Source organism: Taudactylus pleione, unplaced genomic scaffold (genome assembly GCF_031769625.1).
Source record: "Taudactylus pleione unplaced genomic scaffold, aTauple2 ptg000251l, whole genome shotgun sequence".
NCBI classification, from domain to species: domain Eukaryota; kingdom Metazoa; phylum Chordata; class Amphibia; order Anura; family Myobatrachidae; genus Taudactylus; species Taudactylus pleione.
Genome location: NW_028284653.1, coordinates 8,609,856 through 8,633,914, shown reverse-complemented (window position 1 = coordinate 8,633,914; position 24,059 = coordinate 8,609,856). Strand labels below are relative to the sequence as shown.

The window sequence follows — 24,059 nt, the reverse complement described above, 5'->3', positions numbered from 1 at the left end:
GGAAAAACTAAAACATGTTTCTTCTTATGTTTAAATAAAGAAGCTGTACTAGTCTCTGGCATAGCTGCCTCCTGTAACTGCAGTTTCCCTGACAGCATCTATCAGCAGAGAAACTCCTGAATCTGACTGGGAATCACCTTCCCAAGTTGAGGGGTCTACTCAGTCATAGTCCAATTCTGCATCTTCCTGTGAAGAAGCAGAGGTCTCGTCTCCTGGAAAAACTGTAGAGGAATGTGACTGCTTTTTAGCGGCTGTGGCCCCTGCAGAAGGTGCCAATTTAAAGATTTTGCCATCTGAGCGAGACATCGCCCCATATTCTGGGCCCATCTGGGCTCCACTGAAGAATCAGTCTCAAGTGGAACTTGATCAGAGGATCTCACATAATTATCCTGAAAGTTACGTAATTCACCTATAGCATCTGCCATAGATCTAGCCCAATCAGGCATCACAGACTGTTCAGCCGAACAGCCTGATAATGAAACCTCCTGTGAACAACCCGCACAGAGCGAACTTTGATTCGTACCTTTTGGCAATTTTTTCTCACATTTTGTACAAATATATACAGGAACTAGTTTCTTAGAACCCTTGTCTGACTTATCCATACTGAGGAAGAAGACAAGTCTATTCAAAACAGATAGCTACCTACATTCTAAAAGAAGAAGTGTAACCCAGAATAAATAGAAAACACAGAGGTAAATAAAGATACCTATTTATCCATTTGTTTCAAATGCAACAAAATTTCTGGTTTTACACCAATTATATGCCAATAAACCAAAGGTAAGAAAAAAAATGTCACATATATACACCCCTGAAAGTTATTGCCCGACTAGCAATGATAACAGTGCAGTAACTATGCCTATAACAATAAGCCCATGACACCAGGTTAACTACACATAGTAAAAATCCTGGTTATACTGCTCTTCCTACATCCCCCAGTGCCCGCTCTTTCCATGGTCCTCAGCTGCTTGGCTTATAGCAGCCTTACTAATAATTACCTTGGGGAATGGAGGCGTGGACGGCCGCAGTGTCCTGTTAACTCAGGACACCTGCATAATTCTCCGGCATCTGTTGGCCGTCTGATGACGTCACCACTGCGCAACTTCACGTGCAGCGGTGATATGCTCACAAGTCCCCGAATGCCCGCTCTCCCTGATGAGATCACCCGCTGCCGGCACCACAGTGCCGCGGTGCTCCTCAGCCTGCAATATTCTCGTGATTGTGGCCACACCTGATGACGTTACGATTGTGTGCCTGCACATGCCAGCGGCGTCCTGGAACCGGAACCAACCCCTCTCTCTCATAAAGCAGCCGCATGTTGCTGCTTTTGTAACTTTCACTGAAGGTTGACACAGTGTTGTGCTGACAGCCCGTGGAGATGCGAGACCAGCCTGCTCCATCGGACTGCGAGTACTTCCAAGCCCTGGCCAGCTCAAAATCGGTGTGCCAGGTAGCAGTAATATGGCAACAAGATTGTCACTTTTAGCTTAAATCTTACCTTTTTGCCTACGACCCCTTCAGCTGTGTGTCTGGATTGGAGAGAGACCCTAGTATGGTGACTCTCTCAGGGGATGTCTTCAGAGTGGGATACAAGTTCACACAAAACCCTCTAATCTATATAACTCCCACTCTGTTAGTGTTTGTCGTATGGCCCCATGAACTAAACACCCAATTTTAAAACTAAAGATATAAAACCTAACTAAAAGCTAAGACCTATGTAGCTAGTGCCCCCAAAGGCACTAAAAACAAGACTGAGCTTACGGTGGTAAGGGAGGGGTTATATAGGGGGTGGGAGCCGGTTTTCAATTAGTTAGTGTCCGACTCCACCCATCACTACACATAACCCAGATGCAAGACATCCCCCAGATGGATGATAAAGGAAGTAATCACATAACCCAAGGTTACTTTTTTTTATCATATTTTAACCACATGAAACTGATAATACTCTGCAGCTCATTTCAGTAAAAACTCTGATGCCACTGAATCTGTAACAAGAGAATTTCAAAAAGATCAACATTCTTATGAAGAAATGAAAGATGGCATCTGTTCCGACATAAAACACATGCTCTTTAGAGAGAATTTCTCGGGTTATGTACTGCAAACAGTGAAGAAAACAATAGCTCAGTAAGTTGTGTCTTATTTGAGCAGCTCAGCTGGTGAAAAGTAATCTGTTCAACACAAGGGCAATAATTAAAATGACTGTGAATTTTAGTTGCTATAGATAAAATGCCCAAAATTTCCAATCATTATTTCTACTCAGTCATATACAACTAAAAAGAAACAATATATCTACTCATCGGAAGATTACACAAACACACAAAACTTCCAACTATTTTTTTTTTTGTTATTTAAACAAATGCTTTTAATTTTCAAACAAATCTTATTTAAAAGATAAATCATTTTTGTATTTATACATATGAATTCCACTTGTCCTAGTATCCTGATCATTCCCAATGAAAATAATCTTTTGCCCATGAAAATAAAATCAAGAACACAAAGTTGCTACAATTGCTATGCGTTAACAAGGGGGATATCATGAAACTGAAATAAGATGTCAGCAAATTTCAGTGAACAGTTTTGATTTTTTTCTGTCTCGAAGCAGTAATGATATTATTTATTCAAGTTAAGGGCATAACAGAGACTATTCACCACATGTAACATATAATTATAACAGAGTAATAATATAAACACCCAGTGCATGCTTGCACCGGTTAGATCGATTCGTACAAGAAATAGGTTAGGAAAGCAATCCACTCATTAAGGACTTGCCTGTTCTTCTGGAAATGCCAGCTCTTGAATATGAACCTGTACCCTAGAAAGCAACCAATTTATGCTTTGAAAATCACTAGTACATACACAGTTCTATAAAATACAAACATGTACATACTTTAGTTATAATATGAAGCACGGCTCTGACATTTAAGGTGCCTACACACAGTGATATTTTACATGATTTGCCCGATTCCGACGCATCGTGACGACAAATCGTGTAAAATATGCCGAAATAGTGAGTATCCACTCACGATCACGATACGTGTCCCCGCAGGTCGTACATTGCATCTTCAGATCTGCTATGCTGTAGGGCAGATTTGACAATCTGGGACATGATGCACTGGAAAAAGTTAAGGATGCACGGTAGATCGTTTGTCACATTGGACACTTTTTACACCAAATCGTGGGCAGGACTGCCAGGGAGCTGCCGGGGGAGAGTTCAAGGGAAATCGTACACGATGTCGGATCGTGAGCACATCGCCAAGTGTGTGGGCACCTTAAGTTCTGGTTTCAGCTATTTGGATAATTTTTTTTATTACAAATAGGACACAGTACGAATAGCACCTTATATGTAGATGGATAACTGGGCGCACTGACATGTTTATGGGCTGTTTCTCACTTGCAGTCAGACAAGGTTACTAGGTAATAATAATGTTCAACTACACATTTCAAAAGTAGTTCCTTTCTTCAATAGGCTACAGAATACAACTGCTTTCGGCAGGGAGAGATCAGTAAATATTAGATAAAATAGCCATAAAATTACCATATTTAATTGGGAGAATTTCCATACAAGATAAATATATTCATTCGGAGTATTTTAACATGCATGTCTAAAACAAAAAAAAAAAACATGTAAAAATTATAAAAATGTAGTAGTAGAACCAAAATACATGAAAAATACTCATACATATATAAAAAATAAATAGGATTCAAAATAGATTACGACCATATTTCATTGTATTAACATAAGCATATTTGATGCTGAAAATTTTTAATTGAAAGACCAAAATAAAAAATTGAAAGTAAATAAAATTACACAGAAATGCAATAGAATATACACAAGAATACACTATAACACTTCTGTTTACTGCAAGAAATACGGAAATATGTTCATCCCCATACAAGTTCACTCTATAAAAGAAGCAACTTCCTTCTTGGCATATTAACACCACATTAACATGCCTCTGCAGCTGTATCATTGGCTTCCTTATGCCACCTTTTACCATTTTAAATGGATCCCGGCAGGGATGCCCCTTCATTCTTCACTTTTAAAAGGAAGCGTAGCGGTGTTAGGTTTTGGTGGGGTAGGGGGGGAGTTAGGGTTAGGCACCACTGGGGGGGGGTTAAGCACTAAGGGGGGAGGGTTAGGTTTAGGCACTAACGGGGAGGGTTAGGGTAAGTATATTTACCCGACCCGTTGGGATGCTGCGGTCGGTATTCTGACAGGAGGTATCCCGACGGCCAGAATTACATACCCATTCCTGTAGGATATCCCTCAGCAGGTGATTATTTAAGGGGTATTCCCTTTATCCTTACGGTGTCCCATGCAGGGAAGCAGGTGATACTTCAAGACCCCAGTGATGTTAACCGGCTGGATGATGCCCCAGTATCCATAACCATCTCTTTGGAGCAAGCTTCTTATGGACAAGGTTCAGCAAAAATATAAATGGGATTAGTGCTACAAAGGTGTATTTGAATCTGCGACCTAAACAGAAAGGATCTCCTAATAATACCTAAGAGGTAGTTTGTAAAAGGAAAAGTACTCTTTGGAGCAGATTCCCGGCGCTATTCACTTCGCGTTGAATAGAACCACGCCCTATTTTTGCCAAAAGTGCTTCTTAGTCGCAATGCGACTAGGACACACCAGGAGATTGTGCTGATTAATTTGATATGTGACATTTGTATATCTGTGTGTGACTGAGATTGTAAACAGAACTTGGTGTGGAAAAAAGCTGTGGCCGCTGCATTGTAGCACTTTGCATGCTGATTGAGAGACACACAGATATACAAGTGGTACAGTGTCAAATTAATCAGCACAGTCTCCTAGCAGCAAGAAATAAAAAAAAAAAGCAAAAATGACACTTGGCGCTAGCAGAGTCTGACGGGACCAGGCGCACCAAATGGGGCTGTTTGACATGACTTCAGCAAAGAAGAGTTTGAACACATTTCTATATTAAATAAAGTCAATAGTACCTGTCGTGGTAGGGAAAAGGTACAAGTGAAAACAGATACATTATCAAACATGTTATAATGTCTATAAATATGCAGTGAAAAGTGCAAATAAAAATATATCTGTAAGGCAGAGATAAGATGGTTAAATGAATGTAATGCAAAAGGTGATATAAATATTGTATAGAAAAAATAAAGCAGCGGGGGAAAGGGCTGGATATATACGACATATGGCACAAAAATAGATATGCTTTAAAGTTATACTTCATGAAATACGTAAATTTATACAGTAATGGAATCTACAAATAACAAACAGACATTAAAAAAAAAAAATGTTTTACTATTTGTTTTTAAGTAGTACAGGTTGAGTCTCCCATATCCAAATATTCCGAAATACGGAATATTTTCAGCATGACTGAGATAATGAAACCTTTGCTTTTTGATGCTTCAATGTACACAAACTTTGTTTAAGGCACAAATTATTAAAACTAAAGTATAAAATGACCTATAGGCTTTGTGTAAAATGTGTATATGAAACATAAATTAATTTCATGTATGTACACAAACTTTGTTTGAACCACAAAATTATTGAAAATATTGTATAAAATGACATGCAGGCTGTGTATAAGATGTATATGATTCATAAATGCATTCTGTGGTTAGATTTGGGCCCTATTCCTAAGACATTTCATTATGGTATCCAATTATTCCAAAATACGGAATATTCCGATATCCGAAATACCCCTGGTCCCAAGAATTTGGGATATGGGAGACTCAACCTGTACTTCATGGCAGCAGGAACTTGCTTCAAAATCAGGACAATTAGCAGTAAACCAAACACTCTACAATAAATTTAATGGTGCGTACACATGGTACGATTAAACTGCACGATATGAACGTTAACAATCATATCGTTAATAGCGTGCATTTTTCGGTGCCTCCAATCCACGAACGACCTGCGATGCGCGGGCACACATGGACGATAACGATATAGTCTATCGACCGTGCATGCAGCCAACCTGGTCGATATTGACCAGGTCACTGTAGGGGATCCTCAATCGTTGGCCGTCGTCGGTGGGTAGATGTTGTGCTGGATGATCGATATTGATCATCCAGCACACCCGGGAGATCGTTCAACGATATTATGATCGTTGACGATCGTCCCGTGTGTATGCACCATAAGAGTATGATAATTAAAATTATTATATCATAATTAAAAAGCTCACAGGGAAAAAAGGTAGCATAAAGGATATAAAGATAATACATTTAAAAAAGGCACTAAAATAAAATAGTAATATAATACACCTATAACCAAGAATTCTGTTTTCTATGTAAACCACAAAATCCAATTCAAGGGGCAATCAATCTCACAGTCCACACCAAGTTCACTTTAGTCAAACAAATCTTATCTTGTAGATCCCAAATCCTTGGCTACTTAAGCTACAGTAACACTGTGAAAGGTTGCAAGTAACATGAGCAGCAACTCTATGATATGTAGTATTTGTCTTAGTGCACCATCTACTGGATTCAAATCTATACTGCAACTTCATTAGTCAAAACAAGCTGCCTGATTAGTGCTTTATACAGGTTGAGTCTCCCATATCTAAATATTCCGAAATACGGAATATTTTTAGCTTGACTGAGATAGTGAAACCTTTGATTTTTGATGGTTCAAAGTACACAAACTTTGTTTAAGGCACAAAAGTATTAAAAATAAAGTATGAAATGACCTATAGGCTATGAGTATAAGGTGTATATGAAACATAAATAAATTTCATGTATGTACACAAACTTTGTTTGAGCCACAAAATTATTGAAAATATTGAATAAAATTACCTTCAGGCTGTGTGTATAAGGTGTATATAACACACAAATGCATCCTGTGTTTAGATTTGGGCCCTATTCCTAAGACATTTCAATATGGTATGCAAATATTCCAAAATACGGAATATTCTGATATCCAAAATATCCCTGGTCCCAAGCATTTTGGATATGGGAGACTCAACCTGTAGTTGAATTTTCTCATGAAACAGATCTGTGCAAAAGTTTTAGGCAAGTGTGGAAAAAAATGCTGCAAAGTAAGAATGCTTTCAAAAATAGAAGTGGTAATATTTTATTTCTGTCAATTAAGAAAATGAAAAGTGAATGAACAGAAGATAAATCTAAATCAAATTAATATTTGGTGTGACCACCCTTTGCCTTCAAAACAGCATCAATTCTTCTAGGTACACTTGCACACAGTTTCTGAAGGAACTCGGCAGGGAGGTTGTTCTAAACATCTTTGAGAACCACAGATCTTCTGTGGAAGTAGGCTTGCTCAAATCCTTCTGTCTCTTCATGTAATCCCAGATAGACCCAGGTCTGTGGGGCCCATATCATTAATTCCAGAACTCCTTGTTATTCGTTACGCTGAAGATAGTTCTTAAAGACATTGGCTGTATGTTTGAGGTTGTTGTCCTGCTGCAGAAATAAATATGGAGCCAAATAGACGCCTCCCAGATGGTATTGCATTATGGATAAGTACATGTCTGTATTTCTCAACATTGAGGACACCATTAATCCTAACCAAATCCCCAACTCAATTTGCTGAAATGTAGAGTACATTTCTCCAAAATAATTTCTATGTACAGATACAGCCATTACAACTTTATTATAAGTAAAGATTTGGGAAGCAGACTAAACCCACTTCTTATCTAGGTCTTCAATAAGATTTCAGATGTCAAACATTATTCTCCACCATCATTGAAGGCTAATATAACTGTCCTCCCTAAAGAGGGAAAGGATAGATCATAATACACGAGCCCATCTCGTTCCTAAATATTGACTTGCAATATAGACCTGACAAACTGATCAAGTCGGGTTAGGGAGGGAGACACAAAAATAACGGATTTTATCCATGGTCTCCCTGGTCTACTTGTTCACGGGTGCAAAGAAAGGGTTGAAAGTCAATTCCTTATGAACATTGTCAAACATTTGGGATCCTTGCCCTCTATAGGCTTCCTTATGCGAATATTAAAATAAATGTATTTGCATCGGAACCTGTACACAAACAAGACAGGGGAGTCTTCTGTCCTAACTTTCATCCGTTTTATGTGGACATTGACTAGAGCTAACGGAACATACCTCAATTTATCAGGTTTAATTAGGAGAGCATGAAGACAAATTGGCTTTGTAAGATGATGACTTGTCATAAATCGAGTAATCTCTTTTCCCAACCTTATGTTTGAATTTAAAATATTTTGAGATCTCAGAAACTTTCAAATTTGATTGTTCTTATTTTTACTACTACACAAAATCTCCAGGGTCTAAAGTTTTTCCTTTTGCCTGGCTCTTGTACCATCTAAAATAATTAGGGGTCAGATTATCTAAAAAAGTATCCCAAAAGTTAAAAGGCATCCTCCAAAAAGCACTACCCAGGGAATTTCCTTGGGAGGACCAGACTGTTATTCTTAAAATTTATGTATATTGCTGAAAAATCTATTTTTGCTACAAACTGTCCTTATAGATCAGTGTTTCCCAAAATCATTCCTCAAGGAACAATAACAGTGCATGGCTACCATTTTCCTAGTTGGTGCACAGAGGTGTATTCATACTGGCTTTTAAAAGATCCACAGGAGGGGCTAGTTATTTTACTTGTGATTCTGTGAGACCTGGAGAACATGCACTGTTAGTGCTCCCTAAGTAATGAGTTTGGGAAACACTGCTATAGACTATAGAACAGGTTGATTTTGCCTTTTAAATTATTGCGCTTAAAAAAACAAGGATGCATTAGGCTGATGTGCTGTTGTATGTCGCTGGTCTAGAAAAAGGTCTCATGGAAGATCAACATAATGGCCTACTGCATTTATCTGGAAGGGAATAAATAAGTCTGCTTATTTAAGAAGTCTGGTGAGTGCACTCAATTTAAAAACTGTCTGGAGCCTGAAAAATTGAGCCGTTTGATGGATCTACTTATGAGGGGCACCATAGCTATTGCTACACTTTGTGGTATGCATTGCAACCCCCCTTAGAATGTAAGCTCTCACGAGCAGGAGACCTCTTCCCTCATGTCCTTCTCCTTATACTTTCTTCTACTCCTTACTCCCCACAAGAGCATCTAACACTTGATTGCTGACTCCCTGCTGCTTATTTTGAGTGTTATGATTACTAATGTAGCATTGTCCTGCATTGTATTGTACTGTAAGTCACTAGTTTCTTGCTCACTTATTTATTTACTTTGCAAGTCACTTGTGGCGCTGTGGCCGGAGGCCGACCACACGTGTTTAAAATGGCTGCCACGGCGCTGAAAGGGCAAACCCCCTGTGCTGCAGCGCCATATTTAAAGAGACAAAGGGCGCTAGGCGCCATGTTTAAATGTATTACTGGCGCTAGGCGCCGGGTGTTTAAACATTAAAACGTATTCAAGATTGTATGTGCAGCACTGAGCCAGGACATGTATTTAAAATGTATGATTTTAAATGTAAAATGGTTTTATAGCACTTCTTGAATATGACATGACCAGCCTCTGTGGCTGCAGGAAACCAGATGCTAATTGTCATTCCCTTAGCAGGAGGTCTGATGAATAGGCTTGACTGGAAGTTCTCTGTGTAAAGGTGTGACTAGTGTCATATAGCTAAATCCTTCATGTACAGAACTTCCTTTGAAAAGGCAATAGCCAGCAAGGTTGGTAAAGACAATTTGGTTGTTTGTAAGATGATCCTTTTGGATGTCACTTCTAAAAGCGAATATTATTGCTGGTTATCCTACATAGATATTTTGTCACTGTGTGATAAATGTATCAAAAGGATGAGAGTAAATTACTAGTTCCTGTGGAATGTGAGTTGTAATTACATTTGGGGTAGATGGTCTGCTTGGTGTACAAGACCAACTGTGGGTGGATTTCACCATGCTGTATTATGTGCTCTGACTATATATACAGGGCCTGTGAGCCTCTGTTTCTTGTACATCCTTGCAAATCCTGTGTGGAGAAGAATTGCTGTAACATCCTATGTATGCTGATATTCCCCTTCAATCCGAAGAGAGGGTCTTTTTTAAGACTGAGAGCAATAAACACCGTTGCCTTTACTCCGACTATATCTGTACACTGCGACCAACAGAATTGCGCCAAAACGCTATTCCGTTCTCCTGCTGTTCTGGGTAAGAGCTCCGTGTCTCCAAGTTCAAGCCCTCTGCCAAGCTACCGTGCAGACCTGGTCCATTGCGAGGGATCAGGTGGGAACAGCCGACACCAAACAGGAGGTGTGTCCGCAGTTAATCAAACGCATACGCAGCAGAAGCGGTTCCATGTGCCGAGGCAGGAGCCTGATTGTAACGTAAAAAGCGGTTCCAAACGCCGATGGTAGAGTTTGGTGGTGGCAGCATTGTTAAACGCCCATGGTGCAGTGGGCAGAGTCAGTGACAGGCGGTCACTGACGGTGATTGGGATTTCGAAAGCGCTAACCCGTGACCAGGGACGGCCTAGACGAAAGGCGTCATATAAGTAAAAGGATAATAACTATTTCTTTTCTATATATAAAAATATATGTATGCTTACAAATACATACAGTAATGGCCAAAAGTGTTTAGTATTTGGCTGAACAGCCCTTGGACTTTAGCTCCCTTTTTGTTGAGTCATTAAAATCGACTTGACTTTCTGCCATTATTCCACAGTCGATGAGGCTTTATCCAGGCCAGTTGGCGCCTACTTTGAAACAGTCAACTGTAGCCTTCTCTCCTCTCCCTCTATCCTTTGAGAACAATTTTCTGAGACACGCTGCTCGTGTTGACACACTCGAAAGATCCAATTTTTCAGAAGATTCGGAAAGCAAATCCAGAGACGTCAAGTGATGATAGCTTAGGCTAATGTGCCCAAAGCAATCTTGACGTAGTAAAGTCTTCCTTTGCCCCCCCAGATCTTGGTAGATCATCGGTAGATCAGTCTCCTTAAATGTGGCAAGTATCCTGGCAACAGTAAACTGGTTACAGCCAATCCTTTCAGCAAATGATATTCCAGAACATCTTCGGCAAGCACAATCACTTGCTTTTCTTTGCTGACACAGGTCAGAGTCTTCATTGCTCACAACAAATAGACAGAATGCACTTCAAGGGGTTGATTCAATTATTGGTAACTCCCATAGCTCCTGTCTAAAGAGCCTGTGAGAAGCTCACTTGTATGCACGAGCAGCACCTAATGCACGGGATTAGCTGCGTTAAGCAGCTTCACCAATGCTAAGTGTCAGACGAGCTGTAGTTAAGGTGCGCCCGACACTCACAACCAGCCCCAAAGCCCCACCTTATGTGGATTTCTGCTCAGTCGTCAAATCTTTTTTTTTCTTTTTTCAAAGCAGTTTTCTGTCTGTAACTTTTCTGCCACTTTATACATAATTGTACACAATTGAACCAGGTATTAATAGCTGGCAAAATTATCTACACACTACATATAACAATACACCATAACTCAAAAAAGAATGCATAAAATGTTCCCTCTAGCCATGAAAAATGCTGAACGCGCCATTGATTCAAGACTTTTGCCACCATTATATATCCATACACACAAATATATTCTGCCTTTATTATGACAACAGCAGATGCATTCATTTTACAACTGCTAAAAGTCTATCATGCATGCCATTATTCGCAGGCTGCTGTGCAGATCTTTTGCCTCAAGGATGGGGCTGGTACAAGTGCGCACTGATAATGATGACCGCTATGAAACTAAAGTGTACAGATGGGGGGGCTGGCAACAGAGATGCTCGCAACTCAGCACACAGGCAAACTTACACATTTAGGGCCTGATTCAGACCCGGACGCTATTTGCGGCCGCTCGCTTTCAAAAAGGGGCCGGATATTTAAATTGAGCGCTCACTCTTTGCGGTGTGAGGACGCCTCTATGTCTGTGCGAGTGTCCGCTAAATGCGCTCGCTAATTTTTCAAGACGCCCCTTTGCCGTTCGCAAATCACGTCATCTCCTGTTTTTATTAGATTAATCGGGAATATCGAACGGCATCTGAACTGCTCGCAGTGCTTGAGGTAGAAAATACCTCCCGTAATCACTGCGAGCAGTTCAGGCTAAAAGACAACCAAGTGACGTGATCGATGACGCTCCTTTGCTAATTATGCACTTCCATTAAACGCCCTTTTGACCGTTGGGCACGCCTGCGTTCGCACAACCACTCCCCCGTTTTCAAGCACCTTCCCCCTTTACCACCCACAAACGGCACATTCTGTCACTCAAAATAGCAGCCCCTCTGTGTTTTACGAGCGCACGATTTCCGACCGCAATGACTGGTTTGCGCATGCGCATTGTGAACCATACGCAGTTGTGCGACCATCGCTCAGAGCGAGCGTGCGGATGCTTACGAGCGGGACTGAATCAGGACCTTAGTTCCATACACCCAATGTAGGAACAATTACGCCTATTTGTGTTCAACTCTGCATCAGCCACGCTATGGCCCAAGTTCAATATGGAGAGTAACATACTTTTTACACCATTCTTTATTACATGAACACGTTAAACAGTAATACGTAAATATATATAAAAAATACAATTATTTAACAATAGACATGATACAAATGTTACAATGGTTGACCTATTCATTTTCGATCTAAATTTTTCTACAGTGCCATTTACTTCTGTTGCAATCAGATCACTCTAGCCATAAAAACAAATTGCTAGGTTGCAAAATTACTCATGGAATATGACTTCTGGCTAGCCATGCTCCTCTTTATCTTTATGGCAGGTATATCTATATAATAATCCACAATGGCATGTCCGAAGATGACATATATGCATTTTCCCCCTCAGATTCAACAGCTCCCATTGTCGCGAAAGAGGGGGGACAGACGAGCAGAGGAGAACTCTGTGCCAACTATTTTTTCAAATGGTTGAATCCCAACAACATATTAATTTTCACTAGTTCTTAATTAGGGTAAATTAAGTTTTTACTTAATCTCATTTACAGGCTTTAAAATGAAGTGTTCTATGTCAATTAAATTTGCGTCACTAAATCTATCACACCATTAAATGATATGTTTTTTCTTCTACAAAAACTGCACATAGGTTCCACCTACAGTAAGCTGACAAAGCAAGGAAATGGACAGATTACAAAGAAATCTAGTAAGATATATAGCCTACTGTATAATGCGATTTGATGATGATGGAACAATATATAATCTTTAGTGCAATGCTATTGTCCCTGACAGTATTTCAGCAAAAATACATATTCAAACATTAGATATCCCCTTTAAAATAGTTTGGTGACTAGCTATGCTAGTCAATGCTAATAAAAATACCTGAAAGATGCGTAGTAAAACTATGAAAAAAATGTCTGCAAAATATCAGCCACCACTTTTACCTGGGAATATTAACAATATAAATGATTAACAAATATAAAATAGATCATTAACCAGATGGCTAAGAAAGTAAAATGTAGCAACACAATGATTATAGATTGCTAAATAAAATCAGAATACTCCCATATTAGAGAAAGATTATAAAGTTAAACCAGTACTCTACTATTATATTGTGATAAAATTACCACCAAAGTCTCAGGAGATTGCCCTTAAGCAGCTTCTCACCAAGTTGGACAGCAAGTGTTTAAATTTTTAATGTTTTAACAGCGGTTCCAAAGTACAGTACCAATGTCCAGAAGGAGACATAGGGCCATATCCAATTAGCCACAGTAAATTAGCACCGAAGTCGGCCTGACAACGGCACTAATATCAGGGGGATTTTTTTCGGGACCTGATGAGTCCCGAAAAATAATCCACGTTAAGTGCCGTTTTTTTGCCCAAAAAAAGGTGAGAACACATACGTCCGCGAGCTTATTGCGGCTCCTATGTGTTAACGGGAGAACTATCCTATTATTTTGCCCGAATTAATAGGATAGGGAGAAAAAAATATATCACAGAAAATCGGGGATAATCGGTGAAAAATCCCTGTTTTTTGCAGATCGCGGGGATCAATTAGCGCCCTAACAGTGTTCGGGCTAATTGGATATGGCCCTATATCACCAAGTGTCCAGTGTCCCCTAAAAGATTCATATAAAAGAACTAATATACAAATCCTGTTATCTGCACAGTACAATAAGTGTACATATATCTTACCAAATGTTTATACAAAAAGTGAAAATAGACCATACACTGCTTCTAGATTTTGCTTTAAGGCAATTTCTTGCTGCTCGATCACATTATATTGTAGTAGCCTGGTTTCTTCAAATATAATAATAATAATAGAAAAAAAAAAACATACAGCATATCACATGAGAATTAATCAAGTTAAGGATATTTTTCCTTCTTTTAATTTGTCCTTTAAAATGTCATCTTCTTTGTTTTCCGTTTAAGCAACATTCATTCTGTGACACAAACGGAGTTTTTTTTACTTTCTTTTTATATATATATATATATATATATATATATATATATATAAATAATGCAAAGATGTTGCGAAAAAAAAAGCCATATATTTATGTGTACAAGATGAATTTGATCACTTTTTTAAAAAAAATTAAAAAACAGAGGTACTAGAGGTCTGGATCCTCTTCCAGGTCTCCACTCATCCTCAGCAATAGCAATATAATGCCAGCTCACATAACAGTCGCTATTAGATCATAATTACAAATCTTTTATTGTGGAGATGCAGGCATTATCTGGATTTGGTCCCTACTTGATGAAGTCAATCCCCAATGATGTCAGGTTCCCATAGCAACCACAACACAAAATTACCTTTCTGCATTCAGGGCACACCTGACATTGAGTACTGTGTTTATAAACCATATACCTGGTAGCCTTATCAATTGGCTCCTGGTTACACCACTGAAACAGCAATGCATCCACCTTAAACATGAACAACATTCTTTCACCTTCTTACTCCGGTAGTGTGTGTAAAGCTAGATACATACTATACGATGTGTGTACCCAGTGACAGAACGACGCAATGTAACGATACATTGTGTGTGGCGTATACACTACACGATTGTGATATATCGTTACATGCTGCATATAGCAGAATCGATTCATTCATTGCATGGTCCCATCAGCTGGGAAGTACAGCAGATGGGATGATTTGGTTCACACTGCACTATCCGTACAATATATCTTTCCGATCTGCAACGGAAAAACTCCACAGAAGGAGCTTTATTTTCCAATGAAAAGAACAGGCCAATTAATGTATCTACTTGTAAATGTATACGTTTCTTGTTTATTTTCCCCATCTCCCTGATTTGGAACTTCAGGCATTTGAAGCTAGTGAAAGCATGTTTGATAATTTAGGGAATCGTTCATAAATTCACCATTTTTATAAACCTGAGAAATCATTTACTTCAGCGATTTTGCAATTGCTGGCTATTTTTTTTTAATGTAGGTAATTTATCGATAGTACATATGCCTTTGCTAAATTTCATTAGTAGGCGAGCAGCCTTAAGATCAGTAAAAAAAGTTAATTATCACTGTTTTTGCAAACCACCCTTCAATAGACGTATAATATAGTAAGGGCCCGATTCATAGATGTACACTAATGCCTTCGTAGCTACAACCTCATACGCATCTGCTGTGCGAAAATATGCAAATGTCGCAGACACAGAGGAATGTATTTAGACTCCCACCTGCGGCTTTGCAAATCCAAGCATCTGCGCACAAAGAGGCAGCATTAGTCGCACATAATTTGATTATCAGTCTTCTGAGTAACCTTTTGGTCGTGTAGAATGGCTGCAGTAGATGAGATGCCAGAGCCATTTTTATTGCGTATGGGATCGCAGACACAGGGTATTTTGCCCCAAAAACATTTGAGGGCAATGGGCAAGAAAAGCCTCTGTCTTTTTTTTTTAACTATTTATTACGTTATTTTGACCCAACTACTTAAAAAACGGGACTGCTCAAATTATTTTGGCTTAGCGGTGCCTTGAAAAAAAATTTGTTGACCCGAAGGCTGCCTCGAACTGAGAAAGTTTGGGAACCACTGATCTAGCTCAGTCCACCCTCTACCATCCCCCACACCACTAATGATACCATATTACAACCTTTACTATTTACCCTAAACAGTACACACATGAAAGCCACCCACAATTTACATTACAAATCCTATCCCCATGCCCGCCCCTAACGAGAAGATCTGTGAAAGGTATGTAAAATCAGCTTGCCAATCACCCAGGTTAATAACTGGGCCACTCTTATAAGTAAATACATAAAATCATGGTAAGCATAGGCATTACTGGATAATAAGTAGAAAAAACAAAAACAAAAGTCCTTTATTGTGGAAATGTATTAAAATAAAAACTCTCAGCAGGTGTGTTTTTGTTTGCGCTGCCACATAGTTGGGAATTATAAACCAAATCAAAAATGAAAAGGTGCTTTCAATTTAACGAAATATTAACACACACACATATACATAATATATACACACACTCATACAAATATATATATATATTTTTTCCCCAAAAAGTCCCACACTGACATACACAGCATTAATCAGCAAGAGGGTGTACTTCTTCGGCCAATGCTATCCATCCAGGTAGTCAGGCATGAATACAAACTTCACTGAAGGCATTCACCAGAAAGATGCAGCCAAGATAAACTATTTATTCATTAATCCATGCCTCTTATCCATGGCAACGTTTCAGTCCCATCCGTTGCTTTTTCAAGCAATCAGCATGTAAACAAGTCATCAGTAAAGTACTCAAAATACTGAAGGTTCAGCTCTGGAGAAATGGCTTACCTTCCCCAGATGGCTTCCTAAATACCATAGTAGTAAGTCAAAGCGCACGCTCAATTCGAAGTGCGTTCCATCCGGTGGAACACATGAACCGGATGTGACGTCACTTCCTATGGGAAGTGCTCCCAGTGCAACTTAATGTTTTAGAGAGTGTGGGAGTAATCAATAATTTGCGGTACTTTACTGCTGGCTAACTGATTCCCAAGACTAATTCAGGTAAGGTGCCCACACACATAGCGATGTGCTCACGATCAGCCAATGTGTACGATTTCCCTTGAAACTCTCCCCGGCAGCTCTGCACAGGATTTGGTGTCCAATCTTCATACGATCTCTCCTGCATCCAGACATTTTACAATGCATCGCGTCCTAGATTGTCAGATCTGCCATACTGCACGGCAGATCTGACGATGCGATGTGCGACCAGCGGGGACGCGCATCGCATCGTGATCGTGAGTGGGGACTCACAATTTGGCCATATTTTACATGATCTGTCGTTCCAATGCGTCGGAATCGGCCAGATCGTGTAAAAAATCGCTGTGTGTGGGCACCTTTAGCCACAAAGACTCAGGACTTATCAGGGGCATGGCCTAATCGTGGGAGGCGTGGCCATGCCCCCCACAGGAAAAAAAAAAGAACTAAAAAGGCAGGAACCCCCGATAAGTGCCGTTTTATTCGCGGCCGCAATCGCGAAAACACATGGATCCGGGAACTTTTCCCGGATCCTCTGTTTTTGCCCAAAACAGGGGAACTTATCAAACGGTAAAAATGGAGCATGATTGAATTCCCCACCCCCCAAAAAAATTGCGGTAAAACCCAGTTTCCACCGCACGAAAAATTATTGTGCTCAATTGAATTCCACCCTAAGTCTGGTCCAAACTATAACTATTCCAGAAGATTTCAAACTCGGTCCTCAAGGAACCCTAACAGTCCAGGCTTTAAGGATATCTATGCTTGACCACATGTGACTTAATTAGTTCCTCAGTCAATCTGATTTAACCACCTGTACACAGCCATGGATACCTCCAAAACCTAAGCTGTTGGGGTGCCTTGAGGACCGCGTTTGGGAAGGTCTGAACTGTTCCGGACACTAAAGATTCAATTATCCAAAGTAATGCCTCAAAGTAATGCAGACCAACACCAGAATATGAGCCGGCTTTGGCCCCTAAGCTCCGCCCCCTTTATTTAAATAAGCGTTCCAAAACAATGGATCGCATCTATATAAACAAACTAGTTAGATGGGCATCTAGAATATACTGAAAATAAGTCAGCTAATACAAATAACCATAGTGCTAGATAAGTGCGCCAAATAAAAATATGCTCCTAGAAGGTCCGAAACATTGGTGTATGGTGGGTGTACCACTGGGTATGTTAAAATAAATGTGTGACTTTCTTTTGCAAATTTTACACAAAGACTGGAGAGTACCTTTTATCCCTTCCTGTGGATTACAATTGTATACAGTATATATACATATTATATATACACAGACACTGTATATACAAATATATACTGGATGTTCCCCTTCGCTAGTGCAAGGAGAGAACAAAGGAGTTGTAAGTGCAAAATATGTCACAGGCTAAAGACGCGTGAGAGCCTTTTATGCACATGTGCAGTATAAAATTGAGCAATTTGTGGGAGAGAAACAAAACCCGAAAACTGCCTTTGTATCCAAAGCTATATCAAATATACACACATGTACATAAAGTAAGGTGTGGGGCACAAATCCTAGATTGACTACTGTAATAGTAAAACACTCAAAGGGGCATATTCAGTCAGCTGCGAAAAATCCAGTCCTTTTCGCCTACCGGACTTTCCGCCTACATCGTGTGTTTATGGAGAACACACTTTTCGTGCGCGGCAGCTTTTCGCCCTATTCAATTCCAAAGGACGCGAAAACGGGACCCGACGAAACTCAAACAGGCGATTTGGGGACATCAGCCTGACACCCCCCAAAAGATGCACTGACATTGGGGATCACTATAGATGCCCCCGAATAGCCCTGCTGAAGGTATTTGGGGTGCTTAAATGCTCTCAATAGCTGCTATTTAGCATGTTTGCACAAGTGGTGAAGAATAGCATTTAGCAGTTTTTTTGGGCAAAAATAACTAGTCCCATCAAATTTGGGGTTCATGAAAATGGGTGCAAGTATGGTTAAAGATCGCTAAAGTAGAGTTTTAAAAAACGCACCTTCAGCAAGCACCTACAATTAAAAAAAACACCTGGGGCATACTTGGGGGACCCCCTGGAGTTTATTTTGCTAGTTTTTAAGTTTGTCCCATAACTTTGGATTTTTTCGCCCCCAAAACGAAAGTACTTTTTTGCGGTGATCTAAAGTATCTTTTAAACTTTTTTTTGACGCAGTTTATCTTTGGGGGCCTGTCCCAAGGCTGAAGGTGTTCCGGCTACATTGCACCCAAAAGCCGCAATTCTGCACTTTTTTTCGCTCCCATTCAGAGGCAAATCTTTTTCGCCTATTCCAATGCATTGACTTTTCGCGTACACAAAGTCTTTGGAATTGAATACTGGGATAAGTATTCACCTGGAGAATGACAACATCGGTGGAAACTTTTCGCGGCTAACTGAATACGGCCCATAATCTTACAACATTAAAGGATATTTATAGTCATGAAAAAAAAAATTCACAATAACAATAATATTGCACAAGGCATAAAACCTTATGCACTGCTTAATATCTAACTCCCTTACACATCTATCTATCTATATATAGTGACACAGTCGGGATGGGGTAGACGGACTCCCTCTTTACACACACTGCAGCCGGAGAAACAGGACACAATTCTGGGGTTCTCGTACAAGCTGGTCGGAGCCAGTCTTTATTGTACCAGGTACAGAAATAAAACAAAACAATTGAGTGCTAAGAACCTCCCAAACAGCAGACTTGGCGAAAAAAAATAAAAATAAAAAATACTCCTGCAACTGTGCATGCACAGCAGCTACGCCGTAACTAGACTTTTTGAAGCCCTGTGCCAGAAAGAGCATTGGCGCCCCCCATTTTTCAAATAGGGACATATCGCACCCAGAAAAGGGTCATAGCCTCATGGGGAAGGGCCAGGGAAGAGATAGGGGAGGCCAGGAGATGCTGAGGATGAAATAAGAGGAAGCTACAAGTGAGAATGATAATAAACAGATAATGGACAGGCCTGAACAGCGCCCCTTGTCCTACGGTGCCCTGTGCTATGGCACAGGCCGCACTACCCTAGTTACGGCCCTGACGTTCCGTACCTTATGCAGCATGTTCTATTTAAGGGATGGAATAATATTATATACTACAGTATTGTGGTCATGACACAAAGCCATTGTCAGGACTGTGGTGGAAGTCCCTCTGGGTAACTGGAATCCTCCAATCCTAAATTTGCCTATGACAATTTACATTATTTATGCGTAAATATTCTACCATTGTTGTCTCTGTATAAAAACAAACCAATTTATATCCACAAATATATCAGCATAATGATCACAAGAAGCACAGCCTATTTACAACATGAGTAACGTATGAATCATGAAGTTTCAGTCAAGAATTAGTCTCACATTACCTACATCTATCTTACACACTGGATTACTACATCATTATAGAGATCATATAATAGTAGCAGTCATCAGCACACTGCAACAATGATGGCATCACTACAGAGGACAAATGGTAAAATAACAGCTGTAACCACATGATAGTTACAAATATGAAAGCAAAATATTTGCCATTGATAAATTCTTAGGTCCACTATATTCTGAATTAAAGTTGTAGAATAAATAAGAATCAGCAGCGTGGTACATAGGGTCACCTGTGGAGATGATGCTGCTGGGCACTGACAAACAGTGACAGCCCGACCCCGGCTCTCCTCCCCAAGTGACAACAACTACTCACTTTCTTCGAGCCTTCTCCTTTTTTCCCTTCGGCCTCCTCTTCCGGGCCTGCATGGCCAGCACTGGGGAAGGAACAGAGACACACGTTACTATATGCTGGGCACGGTGACAATGGCGACAAGCAGAGGAGGGGTGCCCAGGCCGGCGCTGCCTCTTACCCTTCCCCGAGATCATCTCCCCTTTGCTCTGGACGATGCTGCTGCCGGTGCCGGCCGGGGCTCTGTGCACGCAGGCGCAGCCTTCGGCTTCCATGAGCAGCCGTGTGTGTGAGAGATCGCGCCGCACTACGCGCTCCTGCTGCCTCCTATACACTGCGTCACCCGCTCCCTCCTCTGACTCTTCTCCTAGGCAACCGCTGCTGCCTCCCTCAGCGTACAGCAGCGCAGACAGCGTAGGGGGCGCTCTTGCCTTGTGGCTAGCTCGTTGGTGGCTGGGAGGACTTGAAGTCAGGTGGGAGCGGTGGCGGGTGTGAAGAAGACTCTTGCTTGCCGCACGTGTAGTGTCGGTGGAGGTAGATGCTCTGTGCTGTACTCGGGTCTCGTTCCACGCTTTCTACCCTCTCTATCTATATCCAATATCGGGCTGTAGTGCCGCACCTCTCTTCGGTGACAGGTCAGTCATGGTACAGGGGCCTGACATACCGCCGGGCCACTCCGTCCATACAGGGCGTTAGATCCCCCGCACCAGTACTCTCACCATACGTCTGTTCTCTAATGTAGTTATTGTTATTGGAATGAGCTCTGGTACATGGTGCCTGTCACAGTGTGTGAGATAGCGTTCACATTATACACCGGATGTCATGTACCTAATCAGGGGCAGAGCTATGGGAGACAGTGGAGGCTCCTGCCCTGAAGGAGCACCTCTTCCATTGCCCACAATATATTCACCCCACTTAGAGCTGTAAATATGTACACTGAGTGTACTGTCATGACCGCCCAATACATGGCACCTGAGAAGCTACCGTAACCATATACCAATGGAGGGCTCTGTGTCAGACCACCAGATGCTGCTTTCATCTATCTATAAGCAGTGATCTCCAACCTGTAGCTCACGAACTACTGTTAGCTCGTGGTCTTAGGGGTCTATTTACTAAGCATAGTTAGGAGACAGAGTGATAAAGTGATAAGGTGCCAGCCAATCAGCTCCCAACTGTCATTTTTCAAACACAACCTGTGAGATGATAGTTGGGAGCTGTTGGTAGCTCTGGCCTGCAAACCTCTCTTCGTCATTTTCCATTCGAATCGGGTAGTTTTGCAGACTTCCCGGCAGCGGAGGCCCGACAGCGCTGGAAATCCCGATTGTCGCTAAGGTAAGTATAAACTAACCTAACCCTAACCCCCCCTTTCCCCGCTGCCTAACCCTAAGAACCCCCTGGGGGTGCCTAACCCTCCGTCCCCCTAGCCTAACCCTCCCGGGGGGTGCCTAACCCTATGTCCCCCCCGGGTGCCCTAAAGACGACGTGCCAGCTTCTCTTTGGGCTTGAGCTGTTGGGGCTTCTTGGGCGGTCTGCGACTGAGCCTCGGTGGAGCTGCTGTGCAGCTACCTGGTCCTCTGTGCACACCTTTACAAATGTTAGTTTCCATACTTTTGGTATGGAGGGGTTCCCCAGTTTTGGGTGTAAAATTTCTTCGTGCGACTCTACCCAGATGCTTCCACCCCCCACCCCTCCTTTTAGCTTGCTTTGTGAATTCCCAGGTGTACGTAGTACCGCAGATGGATGGTACTGGAAATTGGATTATCTTTTGTCACTGTAAAATCCTTTCCTCAAAGTCCTTTTTGAGGGACACTGCGATCCCTCCCTGATATGTTGTTCTTGTTTGGGCCATTGCGCCTTTTATTGTGGTTGTCTGTTCATAGTTTTATGTTCTTCCTCCATGCAGCTTTGCTAATGGAATAAACTGAGGATCCGTGGAGGATGGAGGTGTTAGAGGGGGCTGAGTTCTCTTTAACTAGTTCAGTGTCAAATTCCTACTGCTGGATTCTAACCCAGCTGTAAGTACTACCGCAGTGCCATATGGACTTCGAGGAAGGGATTTTATGGGGAGTACAAAAAAAATAAAATTTTTCTGCCCATGTTCAGGGAAGCAGAGAGGGATGGTGGGGTATAGTCATGCACATATATAGGTGGGCTGGGTGCCTGCTTCAACCAGGTGGGACAGAGTATTATAAGGAGGATGGCTTTCTACACCTCAGTACAACATGCTAGTAATTGGCATCAGATTGCAGATCTAAACTGGCATTTAAAAATGGCCTACAATATTTCCTGGGTCCTTAACTACTGTATACAATTGAAGGGTCACTACTGTGATTGTCATTCGTTAGCCAAGCTTGCAAAAAATAGACGCCATGCCATCCTTCTTCCTCGTGCTCAAAACAGTTGCCTAATTAGCATTTCACATCTTGTGGTTTAGGCTACTTAAAACAGGCAGTGGTTGGGCCAATCACTGCACCCAAATTACTTTTGTATTCAGGGTTGGGGGAAAAAAAAGTTGTTGTTTTTTTTGTATTAAAGTTTTAATGTTCTGTCTGTCTCTGACACCGGCTGGACACTGCTTCCATCCTTGAGTCCGGTGGACTTGTTGCTTCCGTGACCCTTTGCATTGGGTTGTTAATTTTAGGCTGAGTCTCCCATATCCAAAATGCTCGGGACCAGGAGTATTTTGGATATTGGAATACTCCGTATTTTGGAATATTTGCATACCATAATGAGATAACTTGGTAATGGGACCCAAATCTAAACACAGAATGCATTTATGTTTTATATAACCTTCTACACACAGCCTGCAGGTAATTTTATACCATATTTTCAATAATTTTGTGGCTCAAACACAGTTTGTGTACATATATGAAATTCAATTATGTTTCATATGCACAGAGCCTGAAGGTAATTTTATACAAGTTTTAATCCTTTTGTGCTTTAAACAAAGTTTGTGTTCATTGAACCATCAAAAATCAAAGGTTTTACTATCTCAGTCATGCTAAAAAAAAACTTCAGTATTTTGGAATATTCCATATTTCGGAATATTTGGATATGGGAGACTCAACCTGTATATACATAAGTGATCTTCTGCTGACTCCCCGGACTTCTGGCTCCTCCGCTGGGTGGTGGTACTGGTCTTCTGTTCGATGCTAGGTGTGTTCTCTCTGCAGCTGCAGTGAACAGTGCTCTTGTACCGCAGACCACACTTGGCTAGCTTACCGGTCCCCTCCTGTCTGATCCAGGCGTTCCAGTGTCTCTTCCCCGTTTGTATTGTCATTTTTTATCCCTTCTGCACTCTTTCCAATTCCTTGTGTTTCTCCTCCTTACCCCAATCTTGGTCCTGCTACCTTCCCTGCTGTTTCTACCTCTATCTTCTCTCCAGGAACACTCGCTTCATCCTCTGTGGTCGGTGAACATTATGGGTGTAGTAGGTATTACCGCCGGCCGCATGGAAGCCCGGCAAGGTTGAAGATCCCGAACGTCAAAAGGTAAGTATTCACTAACCCTAATCTCCCACCCCTTTTCCACAGTCTAACCCTAATAGGGGTATTCAATATGGGAGCAAAAACATCGTT

The 24,059-nt window shown here is 41.1% G+C and overlaps 2 protein-coding genes across 9 annotated transcripts in view; one reads left to right on the top strand and one right to left on the bottom strand.

The window, feature by feature from the left end:
• The window catches only part of SRPK2 (SRSF protein kinase 2), a 185,925-nt gene extending 165,005 nt beyond the window's left edge, over positions 1 to 20,920 (bottom strand). For 2 of the 7 annotated variants that reach the window (XM_088480227.1, XM_088480224.1), the window contains exons 1-2: positions 20,663 to 20,920; positions 20,506 to 20,566 (exon numbers count right to left, since the gene is read on the bottom strand). In XM_088480227.1, the coding sequence (XP_088336353.1) occupies positions 20,506 to 20,566; positions 20,663 to 20,756 (155 nt within the window). In that variant the 5' untranslated portion in view covers positions 20,757 to 20,920. Of the gene's footprint in view, positions 1 to 20,505; positions 20,567 to 20,662 lie in introns of those variants that run through there. The other 5 variants (XM_088480228.1, XM_088480229.1, XM_088480223.1 and 2 more) reach the window with 4 other exon arrangements.
• The window catches only part of PUS7 (pseudouridine synthase 7), a 186,271-nt gene continuing 183,086 nt past the window's right edge, over positions 20,875 to 24,059 (top strand). The window contains exon 1 of one of the 2 annotated variants that reach the window (XM_088480231.1): positions 20,875 to 21,015. Coding sequence is in view for 1 of the 2 variants with exons in the window: in XM_088480230.1 (XP_088336356.1) it covers positions 21,020 to 21,116 (97 nt within the window). In the remaining variant the exon portion in view is untranslated. Of the gene's footprint in view, positions 21,117 to 24,059 lie in introns of both variants that reach the window. The other variant, XM_088480230.1, reaches the window with a different exon arrangement.